General features: G+C 34.4%; 1 protein-coding gene across 4 annotated transcripts in view; it reads right to left on the reverse strand.

The window, feature by feature from the left end:
- The window catches only part of LOC149776505 (uncharacterized), a 60,335-nt gene extending 44,646 nt beyond the window's left edge, over nt 1-15,689 (reverse strand). For all 4 annotated transcript variants that reach the window (XR_016416052.1, XM_089940939.1, XM_089940937.1 and 1 more), the window contains exons 1-3: nt 15,553-15,689; nt 3,496-3,771; nt 360-455 (exon numbers count right to left, since the gene is read on the reverse strand). Coding sequence is in view for 3 of the 4 variants with exons in the window: in XM_089940939.1 (XP_089797065.1) it covers nt 360-455; nt 3,496-3,771; nt 15,553-15,604 (424 nt within the window). In the remaining variant the exon portion in view is untranslated. The remainder of the gene's footprint in view (nt 1-359; nt 456-3,495; nt 3,772-15,552) is intronic.
- Nucleotides 15,690-16,585: the final 896 nt, after the last annotated feature.

A 16,585-nucleotide genomic window follows, 5' to 3' on the forward strand; every position in this document is an offset into this window, starting at 1 on the left:
TAATAAAAAATATAGCAAATAAAGATTTACTTTGTACACATTAAAAGATAGTACAAATTTACATCATGTGTTTTTGTCTTAAATCTATGGTACTTTCAAATATCTGACATCATCTAAATGTCTTTTAAGCAAGAAGAAATTACTCAATATATTCTGATAATAATTTGTATTGATATTTTTACAAAGCGGATTTGTTTCAAGTGTTTTCCATAATCTCTATTCTGAACATGAACATCACTGCCAGAAATGTGACTGCCATGTCTTGATTCCGATTGACATAGGCAAGACAAAAACTTAGCCTTGGGGACTTAAAAAAATGACATCTAGGTTTTTACTGACCTATGCCTTTCAATACTTACTTACGACTGTGAATCGAACTTCTTTAAAGCTGAGTATTGTAAATCTGTTGACTTCGTTTTCACAGACATATTTGCCATCATCTTCATCAACTACACCTGCAAAAGAACAGCAAAATTAAAACTAGATAACTGGAGCAAAACTACAACATCAAACTCATTTTGTAGCACTTCATTTAATCTCCTTTAATCCGTCCAGTGACCATTTCCTTACCAATGTAAAAGTGACACCAATAAGGATCTATCCAAGTTCCAAGAGCTTTGATATGCCCATCTAAGGCATAAAAGAAAGATGGACTAAGTTTTCCAGGGTTTCACACAGAATTTAAAGACGGAATAAACGTTTGGTCAAGAACCTATGTACCAAATAAAAAGTTAGGTTCACAACCATTCATGTCAAGCTTAGCACCCAGAGGTGTTCAACAGAGTTGCTTACCTGAAAAATGGCACATGTCATGAGAAGTGCTACTAACTACACTGACTTGAGCCATGACAAACAATTTAAGAGTTAATGCTAATTATGGGAATCGGTCCGAGTTTCATAATCGATAAATGATTTCACTGAACCAACTGACGATCGATTATAATTGGTTACATAGAGCAAATTAATTTTTTTGTTTCTTATTCAGTTATATCTTTGCTCAAGAGTTCAAACTATTAATAAATATGCAGGAGCTTTCTTTTTGAATGACTTGTATACTTTTACCTGATAAAAATATTAATTTTATTTTCAATCGTTTGCATTATTTTGGTTCTCCAACTTAAATGAAAGAAACTTTTTATTATTGATTAGTCGTTTGTAATTGTAGTACTGTTGCAATCTCACCAGCCCCTTTCATTCATATGCGATGTCTATAATTCAAAGGATATAAGGGCATGGTTTTCTTGTTTGGCATTATTTACAAATACTTCAAAGGATTTTACTTTAAACTGAAGCAAATCATCAGAATTTGTTTGAATTTAATAACTCGACAATTTAACAATTTAATCATGATTATATATTTCTAATTATGATGGTTTGCATCTAAGAAATATGGTATTACTGAATTTACATAATTTACTATATCATAGCAAAAAATTATTTCGAAAATTAAAGGCATAATTGACATGCACAGTCTCTTGCACAATACAGAAGTGATCCAAAGTCTTGATGATAATAAACCCAAGATGTGGCTTCTGGAGTACTAACTATCTCAGCAATATGATGCACGATGACCTCAATAATATATCTGGATCTTTTCATTACTGAACCCATCCAAGCCGTAGATGATACAAGCCCACATTTCGAGTTTGATCAAAATCAGATTAGAAATCAACTTCAAGTGGAGCTACAAGCTCAGCCAATGAGATGGACGATCACCGAGCCTGATTATGTGACTCTAACTAATGAATGAATACAAAAAATATGTTTTTGATATAAATACACATTCCAAATTTCATATACAAATCACATCCTGAGTTAAAAGCTCAGCCAATCAGATGTAAGATCACCCAATGTACACATGGATCTCACTCCTTATCAAACTCATTTCTTCCTTAATGATGTACCAGTAAGCATAAATTCCAAGTCTGATAAAAGACAATTGGGTCAGAAACGTAGCATTCAGAGCATTAACAACATGGTTAACCAATCAGATGCCAGATCACCTCATTGATATGCATGAATCTCACTCATTGTGAAACTCATCAGACATACTGATAACAACCCATGAACCAGGTTTCATTTCAATTGGATCTGCAATATGGACCACACAGTAGTAACAATAGTTGATGGTGGACGCAGAATTACCAACATAATATTCATGACAGAAAAAAAAACAATGGATGCAGGGCCATTCCGTAACCTGATTAGACCGTATCAGGGTTCATATAGAATTCTGAATGATAAATTCAAAGACGTTTTCCAAACTTTCAAAGACCTCTAACATAGATTTCAAAGACCTATTTTCGCTAACATTTTGTATACAAGTTATGTTATATGAGAAAACAACTATTGCAAAATACTACAATATTATTTAATGATGAAATTCAAAATATAATTAATTTCCTAAAATTGCTTTACAATGATCTGGAAGATAGGTCAACATCCACTGTTATTTCAGAAATATGTAACTTATGCATGAGATTTAATACAAAATAAATTGTTCTCTTAACAGACATCAGCACTGCTTTAAATACATCATTGCAGTTGCTGTTTTAGAAAATGTTTTGGGTTTATTTCAATTTTCAAAGACTTTTAAAGATCTCAGCATAATCTGCTTGATTTTCCCAAACTTTAAAGGCCTAAACAATGCTATCTCATTTTCTCGAAACTGTCACAGACCTTCAAAAACCGTAAGAACACTACTTATGGACAGGCGAGTCAATGAGATGCCATCAAAAATGACTAAAAAATCCAAAATAAATAATACAGACTTCAAGTATTAACTTGATTGTACTTAGTTTCCCACATAAATCATACATATTGTCAGTGGCTGAACTTATTTGACCTGTTGCCATTCGGTACTCTGTTTCACCTATACAGTATCGTCTAACAACGGTACACATTTCTAAACAAAACTCTTGATTAAATATAGTAATAAAATTGTTTAAGTTGCGATTTTGACTGTCATCACAGGCAAAATAAATTCTGAAAATGATGGAGACATTATGCATTGAGTGGAAACTGGAATTAACTGACAATCAAAATTTTGATGCAGTATATGTTACAGATAATATCTATAAGCTTGATAACACACAGAAAGTCACGCATGAATTCAGAAATAATAATTTAAAAAAAACCAAGTCCTGGCAACAAAATTCACAGACATTAAAAAATTGTTGTTTAATGGTCTTGAGCTCTTACGTGTATTGGACCATTTGGTTATGTTGCTAGAACCCCCACCCCAGCATAACAGGAAATGTGTTAAATAAAAAATACTTTTATATTAATACTATTAATTTCTCAAAATATGCAATACGATAAAAAATGGTAATGTCATAAAGGATAAATAATTGACTTGTTATAAAATTTAGCTTCTCCATTTTCACAAGGAGACAGTTTTAACAATAACTCCAGTCTACTACATCTATCTATATTTGTGTACTGTGCCAAATTTGAGATACTTAATTAAGAGTAAATTATGCCTATAAGCCTTACTTAAAATCTTCAACTTGAATGAATAATTGGTATCACTATTGTCTGAATCTCCGTGTTGAATGTCGTATTTTGTTTTATCTGCTCCGTCATCCAAGTAAAATCCATAGGTTATCTTATGTGTTGTTCCATCATTTGCAACATGCTTCCAGTTGACCCGCTTTGAGATGTAATTTAACACATTTTTCGTGTTCCCTTGGCAATCAAGCACGATGGTCTCATGACGCTTTGCTTCCACTTGTGTCGGGTTCACTGTCAACACAATATCTAGTGTCAGTCCTGAAAAAAATTAATTGTAAATACAATGAAACTACATTATACAGGGCAGTATCTAACAATTATCTTTAAATATACAAACATAAAATGTGTATTGCTTTGCTCATTACATTGCACGTGCTGCTTATGTCATAGCCAGGAGGTGTATTCTAGTTTACTTAATTCAGTTTTCTTAGCCCTTTCGCACCCCATATTATAATATGTCGACAGTTATCTTGGGCAACTTATCAGATCATTATTAAAAACACGCAGATCAATGATACCATACATTAGCCACATAGGGTAGTAATTTTACAAAGGGGACTACATAAATTCAATAGACCATGATATATTACTTCACCGTCTCCAGCATGTATTTGGCATTCATGATACAGCCTTACTGTGGTTCAAGTCCTACTTGGTCAACAGGACACAAATTGTATCTGCAAATGGAATACACTCCAGCCCAGTTGATCTATATTGTGGTGTTCCACAGGGGTCTGTTCTTGGACCTGTTCTCTTCATTCTGTACACTCAGCCGCTCTCAAGTGTCATATATCATCATCCAGTGTCTCACCAATTGTACGCTGATGACACCCAAATATACAAATCTAGCCACCCAACTGAAGTTGATGCTACCTTCCAAGGTGTAGAGAGGTGCATTTCTGATGTGAAATCATGGATGATATGTAACAAGCTGGAGATGAATGATGATAAAACTGAGGCCATTCTGATCACAACACAAAGACTTTCTCATTCACATCCTTTACCTCAAACAATAAATATCAGCAACACCAACATTAAATTCACACAATCAGTACGAAACCTAGGTGTTACTCTGGACAGTACTCTCACATTGCACCAACATGTCATGAACATATGCAAGTCTGCATATCTTGAGCTGAGACGAATCAGCTCAATTCGCAAATGTCTTTCAGTTGATGCCACTAAAACACTTGTGTGTTCATTAGTACTTTCAAGACTGGACTATTGTAACTCAATTATGTCTGGTTCATCTCAATATCTACTCCAGAAACTTCAAAAAGTTCAAAACACAGCTGTTCGGATCATACTTAGAGTACCACGATCAGAGCACACCTCCCTGCTGATCTTTACCCTACACTGGCTATCCATTCGATCCAGAATCAAACACAAAATTTGTTCTCTGTGCTACGTTTCACTGTCGGACTCTAGTCCAACATACCTATCCGACCTCACTCACGTGTGCACACCAGCAAGATACTTACGCTCCTCTTCTGACAATTGTATACTCATTATTCCCACTATGAAAATAAAGTCATATGGACAGCGTTATTTTGCATACCAGGGCCCAGCAACGTGTAATGAATTGCTCACTGAACTTAGACACAAAGACACAGTGATCACATTCAAGAGGGCCCTCAAAACTCACTTATTTCGACTGCAAGAACAAACTTAAAGACCTAATAATGTTTCCTACCTGAAATATTCTCAGCATGTTGTTTGAATTTTTTAAATGTTTTTCTAATTTCATGGTGTTTGTTTTTGTAATAATATTATTATATGTTTCTTATTTTATAGGTGTTGTCTAATGTTGTAAAGCGCTTAGAGCTTCTAAATATTAGGCGCTATACAAAGTCCTCATTATTATTATTATTTAAGTAACAATGTATCAAACCATTCTTGCCTAAAAATTGAATACTTAGAAATTTGACAGAATTTCTTTCTCGACTTAACTTTCATAAATCCAGAGTTACATAGCGTGTGTTCTAAACGTTAGGGCACAAACTCATTGAGTATAAAATGTGTGGCAACAGAACAAAACAGTGCTCTAAATAACACGTGTGTCACGAGATAGAGCGAAGGATCTTTGGGTATTAAATAAGAGGCAATAGAACATGCTTGTTCTCAGCATTTTGTGGAAGAAAATTGTATGAATAATGTATATAGTTTGGCCAAAGCTTTCCTGCGAACAGTCAAGGTTAGTGAAGATTGAAATTTATATCTCAAATCATAGTCATGCAAAAAATATGTACATGTCGGAATATAATTCTTTGAAAAACCTTGGACACGCAGCTCATAAGAAATATTGATCTATAATTAGACGATAGCGTTTTGTCTTCTTTCGTTTAAATCGGCTTGACCTGAGTTAGTTTTCACTACATAATGATTTCAACTGACTTACTGATTAAATTTTGCAAGAGCACTGATAATTCTTCAACTATATTTTTAAACAGTTGATGACTAATTTGATTGGGTCCAGCAACTTTGTTTAGGTCAGGACTAATTTTTGTATTTATAATTATTGTTTAGGTATTGTTACGACTCTATGATCTGAAACTAAGTAAAAGAAAAAAGCAAATTCGACAAGTTTAGCAAAGTCAATGAATAAATTAATTCTCTAAGTTATAAACTGAAAATATTAGAGGAACTTACCGTATTGTAAATTAATTCCCAAATAAACTTACAAGTTCTATCACAAGTCCAAAAGTATCGAGCATCCCAGACAAATTCAAAATATTGAATGTGGGGATGTACCGATAGGCTTGAATGAGCTGATTTACCAATAGTCTTGATGTATCACAATGAGATAATACAGAATGTTTTTGAATGAATTCGGAATGATACCATAGTAATGTTTTACTTAAAAATATGAATGAGCACTGCAATTGCAATGAATACTAAAATAATTCCTCTGAACACAACTCAAAATGACTTCACAAAGACTGATATCGTTCTGATTAGAATCAGACCTCCACTGTTCTTTTGTAGATCTGACAGCGACCGCGTAGGGGTCATGTTCAGGTGATAAATGTAATGCAGGCAACAATTTAAAACTCGATGAGAATGTCGACAGTGTGCAAATAAACACATTTTGCTTTTAAAAAGGATAAAACGATAAACAATTGACTTAGACTCGTCCTCCCTCTTAAAAAGCGAAAAATAGAAATATATTTCTAACGCCATTCTCTTATATTGTGCGAAACATACATTATTCGTATACACCAATGACAATACATATATTTTCTAATCAAGTTTGCCTTCAGATCATGCCATAAACCTCACCATAAAATTTCTCGAGAAAGACCGTTTGGAATTCTACGTTGGTGAGCGCTATTTCTTACGAAATTATGTTTCTCACCTGGCTGGTATGGGGACCAATACACAAACATTTATTTCAAGATTACGATATACTTAAGATTTCATTCAATAATTTGATAAAAATATTACAAATGTATTTTTGATGGAGAACAAAATATTATTATTTCTTTAAATCTCAAAGTATATTTTTAATTTGTTATGGGAACTAAAAGTTTGCCCTCTTAAGTTCATACAGAAGAGATGATAAATAAAAAAAAGTATAATAGTGAATGTGTCATGTCTCATTCTCTATCAAAAGCTTCAACATACTGTAACACTCCTCGTATTTTAAGCCTGTTTCACAAATATTTTTATGTGAAGAGTTCTTTGATACCAACATTTGTGTCAGTGGCGTAGCTATGATATTCGACCGGTCCCGTATGCACATTTTAATGATACGCCCCTGCTTAATCTATAGTGTAAAAGTAATTCGTGGGCACCTCTGCTTTGCATACTCTTGTTATATGGTAGCTGCGCCCCTGATTTGTGTCATATTGAAAGTAAGCTATCTTTAAGAAAAAAATCTCCAAAAAAGCAGCATGTTCGCATCATCTTTCCTTTTGATGAATTATTAAACCTTTATTGCTATATAGCTGCATGGATGGAAAATTGATGAACATCCAATGACAATAATGGATACGTTGCACCTATTATTTCACATTAGTGTCATATGGGGTGATGGCAAAATCGTGTAAAAAACCTGTCTCAGAGTCTGCTGACGGCACCAAAACAATAAGATGGGAGACTATCCTGAGGCTGTAAATAACAAGAGTAGCATACAACACATTATATGCCCGTCTCGTGCCCCCTTTCATACCAATGACCTCGATCTTAGAGCTGCAAACGTGCCAGCTGCATCAGAAACCGTTGATCGAACTTCATCCAGATATACGAAGTACTTAAAATCCGACCTTATCCTTTGGAGCCGAGGATATGTTAATTATCAGACAGAATCAATTTTAGATACCCTTCAGACTAAAGTTGCTTGAAAATACCTACATTGGTTCAATGTCCTGTACGTGAACAGAAATTGTTGATTTATATTTTCCCTAGCTGTGGTCTTAGGCTTGGGACTGAAGATATGGCTATGTTATCATTAATTATAGAAGATAATTGGTTCACGTTTAATTAAAATATGTTCAGTAGTTTTAAAGTTATCCTTCAGAAAATGTACAAAATCATGTAATTACAATTTCATGCGCCTTGCTATGAGCTTAACCTAGTAGCATGGGACCTGTATATAAAATCTGACACACAGTATAGTTATGATATGTTGTTATCAGTCTATGCTCGTAAAACAAGTAACATAAAATAGTGACGGAAACAAGCTTTCTAAATTTCAACAAAAAATTTATTTCCTTAGAATATGAAAAAAGATCTTACGATGTTGAGAATTAAATCCCCCAAAATAATCCTAGAATTACAGACACAAGTACTAATAATTTAAAGTTCTGAATAAACTTTAGTAGAAATCCAAATTAAGATCATCGCTTAAGGTGTTGACTGCCTGTGGCGGCCTGTAATGTGTTATTGTACCAACGCCTTTTGTTGAAACACAGTGATATAGTTCCAGGTTTGAATTCACTATTAATCACAGCGAGTGTCTCTATCCAAGAATATTATTTTTAACGACCACCTTATATTTCCGGAGAAAATTCACTTGAATTGAACCATTTGAAGAAATAAATTTCAGTCCAAATGAACTACTGGACAAAACAATACTACAAAATTGATTCTTAAGAACGAATGAATATGTTTTCTAGTAATAAGTGTTATGTATATCCATATCAATAGCGTGTGTTGTCACACGGGGTTTATTTCGAACTAGAGTCACAATATCCGGTGTATATAAGAAGAAAAGTTAAGCACTCATTTATATTTCGATTTCTTGAGTCATTCACACTTTTAGTGTTTCTGTTTTAAGTCTGCAGATGCATTTTGTGTTGTACTAATATATTTTTCGAGAGGAAAAACATTTGTTTGGACTGTTCAGTGGTGATAGAAAATGCTCATTATTTGGATTCTAAAAATTTTCTGAACTGCTATAAAAGATAGCAGTTTTCTTGGAGGGACAGTTTATTGCCGGTACTTTTCATTCGTTTAGGATTTTCATAGACCTTTATAACGACTCACTTCATTATACTATAATTTCATTTCACATTTTTCATTTATTACTTTAATAATTAAATTATTTGTTAAATTTTACAAAACTTGATGGTTTTGCTTCTTTCTATTACTTAAGTTTGTGACCATGGAGTCGTAGCAATATACTAAGCATAAATTTATAACAACTATAAACAACTAAAGATATAGCCAACAATTTCTTTTCTATCTACCCTAATATAATGTTCCAATGCACTTCTAATTTTTCATAAAGTGTATATTTTCCACTCAATTGTCTTGACCATAGAAGGAATTGTTGCAAGTAGTGGAATACGGAAAGTTAAACGACATACAGCAACCTATGCACATTGCAGCTGATGATAATAATAATCATCATCATCATCATCATCATCATCATCAAACTGATTGTCATCATCATCACCATTATTTTCATCAGCTTAAGAAACACTAATATTATCATCTCAAGAACTATGTAATTAGTATAATTGATCACAGTGATCTATAATGATTCGGTCACCAAGGTTTGAAAAACAAATAATGCCAAAAGTGCAAAAAACAAAACTCCGACTGTCATTTTGTTAGTTGGATATATTGCATACCATCAAGTACTTTTACCAATCGATGTAAGTGGTTCTAATGCTTTATTTCTTATATATTATCAACGCGGTCTGCACGTCATTTCACCCGAACTTATTATCGTCAATTCGTCAAGACGCTCATTCATATAAGCTTATATTAACCACATCTCTTCAACATTTTCTTTATGTCAGATTTGATGAAATGAGTCTTTTTTAAATACTTGTTTATGATTGTGTACTGGTTGCCTTATAATTAGCTTTGATGGATCCTTTTTAACTTTTGGTGAAATCTGAAAACACAAATTAGAAACCGAAATACGTTGCGTATAAATGAATGTATATGGCCAAACAAAGTAATCTACTAATAAGGTACCTAAGTAATAACTCTGATTAAAGTAATTTACGTTGTTTGTATCCTGTTCCCTAACATAGACTTTTGTGCCTAACAGTCTATTTTTTAAATAATGCTTTGGTTACGCAACACTTTAGGGTAAAAAAAAATACGATGACAGTTGTCATGTAAAGGGTATTGATTATCGATTGCTTTTATAATGGACGCTTTCACATGCACAGTTTAGCTTCCAAATATATCTAATGACGTATAAAAAGAATACAAATTGCGTGGACCGTTTCTTCGATTGACAATGAAAAAATATTTCGATTTGCATTCCATACTTTTAGATTCTATACATCGCTGGTTCCGGTATGTCTAGTGTGTTGTGCGTTGCTTTTGACCAAATACGTTTTCGAAATGTCCGCAGATTCGCGTGTACACCTTTATAGTTTTGGTCGAGTACAACTTTGTGGATTGGTAAACCCACAAAATCAAACGAGGATATCCACAACGGAAGTGTTCTCTCTTCCAGCGTTGGTAGGTCTTGTTCTGTATATTGTTTCGAAAATCTTTCTTTTGTTTTGGGCATTTCCCAGTATATATTACAGAGTGTTTTGGATGCCTTCGATAGCAGTACGAGTTGACAATGCATAGCCGCTGTTAGTTCTTGTCATTGGTTTTGTATCGGCTGTATCTGAAATTGTGGACGATGGGGATTTTTCGATTGTTCGTACATCTGTTCTACAATATCTGTGGCAGTTTTCGTGGTTGCAGACCATATAGAGACACCTCGATACGGTAGATCCCTTGTTGCTGTATTTCCACGTTGCCAAATAATGTTCTCAATAGTTGGTCTCGACATTTGCAAACGTTTGCTACGTTGTTGTCATGCATTTCTCCTACACCGGCGCATTCCATCTGCTATGTGAAATTTCCACGACATAGTTTACGATTCGAGGATCCAGCAAGATCGTGTTTCGACTGCTATTGTGTTGTGTATTTCGACTGCCATTGCTGGTGTCTTTGCCTATCGTTGATGGTGTATTGCCCTATATCTTTGTCTGTCGTTGTTAGTGTATTATCTTGTTTGTGCCTGCCATTGCTGTTGTAATGCATTGTATCTTTGCCTTCCGTTGCTAGTGAATTACACTGTTCACATTGTTTATAGCATTGTCTCGTTGCCTGCCGTTGCTGGCGTATTGCATTATGTTTTTGCCTGCCATTGTGTTGTGTTTTGCCTTTATCTTTGCCTGTCATTGTTAGTGTATTACATTGTTCATATTTGTCTTTGTCTGCCATTGCTAGTATATACAAATTTTTTGGCCTGCAATTTTGTTGCGTTTTGCCTTGTGTCTTTGCTTGCCATTGCTAGTGCATTACATTGTCTGTATTGTGTATTTGACTGTCATTGCTGGTTGACTGTATTGCGTTTTCGCATGCAATTACTAGTGCATTGCAGTGTGTACTGCTTTGTGCCTGTGCCTGCCGTTGCAAATATATATTGCTTTGTGCACATTGTCTCTTTTCCTGCTATTTGCTAGTGTATTGCTTGGTGCGAATTTGTGTATTTGCCTGCAATTTCTAGTGTATTGTTTTTTTCTTCCTGCCATTTCCAGTGTATTGCTTTGCACACATTGTCTCTTTGCCTGCCATTGCTAGTGTATTGCTTTTTGCAATGCATTGTGACTTTGACTGCCGTTTCTATTGTATTGTCTTCTGTATTATATTTTGTCATCGCCTGCCGTTGGTAGTGTATTGCTTTGTTTACTGCATTTTGACTTTGCCTGTCATTACTATTGTATTGCTTCTTTCACATTGTGACTTTGCCTGCCATTGCTAGTGTATTGCTTTGCGTCTTTACCTGTCATTGCTAGTGTATTGCTTTTTCTATTGCACCGTGTCTTTGTCTGCCGTTGCTAATGTATTTCATTGAGAACATTTTGTCTGTGGCTGTCATTGTGTTTTTTTTTTAAATTTCTTTTCTTTTGTTTTCGGTATCTGTGTTTGGTTTCGATATCTGTGTTTGGTTTTTGTTTTCGGTGTTTGTATTTGCATTTTAGATTTTGTCTTTGTGTTTGGTTTTTGAGGTCAAAAATATGCTGCAAGTCAGTAAATATAAATAGTAGCCCCAAGTCATAGTAACTTCAGCAAACAATGCGCTCTAGATACTGGATCATTCACGACACGTGGGTGAGGGTGCATGCACTCCCTCGGACAACATTGACATGCAACGGTTACATAAATTCTTATTATGTCATGGGGGTAGAGTCGGGGTCGGGTGAAGTGGCCCCAAAGGAGATAAAAGGGCAAAAACCCCTAACATGCACTATTACCCTGGACTCTCATGTATGTGGCTTCCTTTTTCCTCAGCGCTTTAAGATCTCAATATTGATTTCATCTTCGATCAGAAACAAAAGATAACATAATAACGTAAGATATAATCAATGTCGTTTTTAAAATAATTAAATATCTTTGCGATTCAGTTATACACTCCGCACATAAATGAACTTATTGTTCAAACTGGGTTTCCAAACAGTCTTGAAAACAGTCAATAGAATATAAACTTTTCATGTCAGTCAGTTTAGAAAGTAATAGAACATTGAGATGGCAGTCCTGTTAGTAGAAGCAACTTCAAACTCCTTCGTAAACAAACAAGCACGGCCATGAAATTCGATTTTCGTGTATCATAAAAGATTTGCAGTGGTAAAGCCAGATTGGATAGTGCAGCTGTATCGAAATACGGGCAAAAGTTATCTTTTTTTTATACCGTAAAATGTCTTCATACTGTTCCGATGTCAGATGCATCTCAACCCTTGACATTGTAACTTTCTTATATATATAGGAGAGAAAAATATTACATTAGTTTGAACAGGCAAAAAATCGTGGTAATCTGTTTACAAGAACCATTGTTTTGGTCAATGGACAATATTTGACTCACTTTATGTGAAAGGAAATAAACCGTGTGGTACACAATAAGTTCATATTAAGCTTTAAGAATATGGTTGGATGAACATTGAAGACTACATATTTAGAGGAAATGGGAGTTAAGGACTGCAGGACCCAGGGGCATATAACAGATATAGACCGAGACTGATTTGTGGGCGGATTCAAATTCGCAATCACTCATTGTGAAATCTGACACCATAATCTCTAGAGTATGGACTAACGACACCAAACATCATGCTAACAGTGCACATCTTCCATTACTTATACACGAGGTCAACTTTTTACATATTACTAATACTATCTATTATGGAGAATTTAGCCGATTTGATTAAAAATGTACACCCCTTTCAGAAACAAGAAATTAGAGAAAAAACATGTATGACAAAGAAGCAAAATATTTGCATGTTCAGATATAAAACATAACTTAAAATGACTAATTATTTTGCAGATTTTTTTTAGTTTGTACAAACAAAATATTATATTTCCAAAATGACAATGACATATTCAGTTTTGGCTTCGCAATGCTCGGTTGCACAGTCCCCCTCATGTTTTTTTCTTCTTCGGAATTTGTATTTTGTGAACGCATTTTATACTAAGTTTGGTATACAGGAATGTGAGTTTTAGAGATGTTTGCTGTTAAAGAGTACAAGGTTACTTTCTGACTCAGTATTACTTAATCATTATATTGTAGTGTCATCGTTATCCCGTCATTTATTAATAATATGGCTTGTCAACTCTGGGAAAGAATTGTAATTGTGGCTTTTGTCTCGTATTAAATAATGAATAAGATGCGGAAAGCACTAATGGCGGTATAACCCGATTGCAATGCTTTGGTCTTTATAAATGATACACTTATCTCATGATGCATCCCTATATCAAGTTAATCTCTCCTGCACGCAGTAGTGTACAAGACAAAGTATTTTACACATAGTTTAATACAGATCACTGGATCGCAATATATAAAACGTAATTTGTACTGAAGGGCATAATATTGCTTATTAACCATTGCTATCCTGAACCGTTTCTTCCGTGGCGTTAAAGGCAAGGTTTTTGTGTTGATATTCACTTTTTTAAATGTGATTAGATACTTCTCATATGCATTGAGCATATCTGTATAGGTGTCAGAAAAACGACTAAAGTAAACGAGATCTTTCGACTGTTCCGAACATTAATGAGCGCTCCGGTCATGTAACTCTGTGACCTCAAAGCAGGTACAGCTTAATCAATGGCTAATTAGCCTTGTTGTGAATTTTTATGCCTGAATTAAGTAATGATGGAGGTAAACTAGTTTCGAATATGGACCGACATTTCGATCTCTCAGAAATTCAGCCATACTACTTTGAGGCGTTGTCAGATAATTTCTCTGACGTGTAAGACGATATCAACATCAACATACTTACGAACAGGGACTGAAAGGTACAGTCTTTTGTATGTTTTACGATTTAAATTTCAAAAACACAAGTTCAGTTTTATTTTTTGTTGCACAGTTTATGAATTTGACTCTTTATTTAAATAGTAAGATGTTCACTTTATCGTGTTAGGGTTGGAGTGGGGTATGGGCATGCATACAGTAATATGTCGACTATTCATTACGGTTGCTAATATGCGTGCAGGCGATATAATTCAGTGTTAGCTTAGACTAGCATTTAAGTATGTCGCAGGTTCTATGTCAGATAGTGTGTAAAATTGTCTTTTTTGTCTGTTTAAGTGGCATTCGTCATTTGCAATATTGAGTCCATGTCATGCACACTGTTAAGTGCCTCAGACAACGACATCCTTTTCTCCATTGTATAGTCTTGTGTTAAAACTTGCTAAAGAAACCACCAACCATTCTGCCACCAAAATGTCGTCTTTTATTGCACTTTACCAGTCTGGTTCAAACAACAGTCATCCTCATAAAATGGGACATTCACATTACCTTTAACAGATATGCTGCCATTGTAGTATAACCTATGCATTAGTCATTCTTTGTTCAATTACTTCTTTCATATGACTTTTTTGGTTTCTGTTGGCTCATGCTGACTTGGAAGGGGATTATCTATTGTCAGGGAGTGGATCCAGTGGAAATAAAAGCTCTAGAGGAGTAGAAACACTGCTTCATCAGACAGTGTATCTGAGACAGCAAAAAGCAGTAATCTTTGTTAGTTTCATTTTATTTCTTTATTGTTTTTGTAAATATCCACAGTCAAACATGATTCTGTCAAGTCACTACGGTTTTGTTATTTTCTTTCTGTTTCGTGAGTGTAATCGTCCTGCGCTTAAAAGAAATAACTCGGCAGATTCCGGAAGCGCTTAGGCTGGTTTCACACCGGTTTTGCACTTTGTACTGTTGGTCATGAGTTTTTTTCTTCATATATATATATATATATATATATATATATATATATATATATATATATATATATATATATATATATATATATATATATATATATTATATATATATATTTAAGAGACAAGGAAAATAAAGTATAAGCAATTATTTGTAAATCAAAATTGAAAAAGAGAAATGTTAAGGTTATATTTCATAGCGAAGATATTTTTTAGGTCCGCAAACATATTTTAGCTTTCACCACTTATATCGTTACTATTAACACCGTGTGAACATGAATTATATATGCTGAATTAAGCTACGATGAATTATTTATAAATCCATGACACTTATCTAAGTACATTGTACAATTATGATAATGTTATACTCACCAAATTTTGAAAAGGTCATCAGAAAGAGTAGAAAAGAAAAAACGACCGTCATTTTGCTAGTACGAGATACTGCTACGAACGTCTGAATAAGACTGAAGTAATTCTTGATGATTTCATGTGACGTGCTGACAACCAATAGCTGCATAGCCGCTCGTGATTTACACCGGATATCAGTATCCTTAACTGAACAAGTTTAAGTATATGATTAAGTTTTTTTATTTAGAAATTTGTTACGATAAATATCCCCTGACTTGAACACAACAACTTAGGGAACAAATATACACTAAAAATACACTAAAAGCAAACAAAAAGCTGCGAATGCACAGACAAGTTATTTATCCGAAACAACAACGTACAGTCATTGAAATGTTTGATGATGTAGAATTGGCCGAAATTCAGAGTCATTGTTACCTGGATGCTCGCAGGAGTAAAGGAGATGTGTGCAGAACACCATCATTAAAAATGTTCAGAACGGTTTCTAAACTCAAAACAATTTGTATAAACAAGAAGATTATTAATCAAATTGAATGTTTTGACGCAAATCTGTGTTTTATAACAGCTTTGGCTGAGCTGAAATCCTCCGGTAAAGGCTAACACCAAACACTGTATTAATATGGCATGATTGACAGCAGCAGAGAGGGCAAACAGGCTCTAATTGGTTCCTTCTCCGTTTCGCAAAATAAGCCTTCCTGGAAATCGCAAAAATAATCGCGATTGTCTCAGTACCCGGTATGAGACAACCCTGTCAGCGAATTGACTTACCCGGCTTATCGCTGATAAGTTTTTCTGATCGCGAAATATCTCAGCGATTGCGTCCGTGTCAAGTTAGAGGCAGCGCCCTCTCTGCTGCTTTTAATAATTTTTTTTTTATCAAGACCGACTCGGTATCGTGCTCGAGGATCATGTAAATTTATTGTTATAAATCCATGCGGTGATAACTGAGCCTGACTAAATAAATTTCTAAACTTATTTATGTCCATATCACCGTTACACCAGGTCTGATGAATATTTCGTAACGTGTGAGTATCAACTC

The sequence above is a fragment of the Sinohyriopsis cumingii genome, chromosome 18 (assembly GCF_028554795.1).
Source record: "Sinohyriopsis cumingii isolate HCF-2022 chromosome 18, ASM2855479v2, whole genome shotgun sequence".
Classification (NCBI taxonomy): Eukaryota; Metazoa; Mollusca; class Bivalvia; order Unionida; family Unionidae; genus Sinohyriopsis; species Sinohyriopsis cumingii.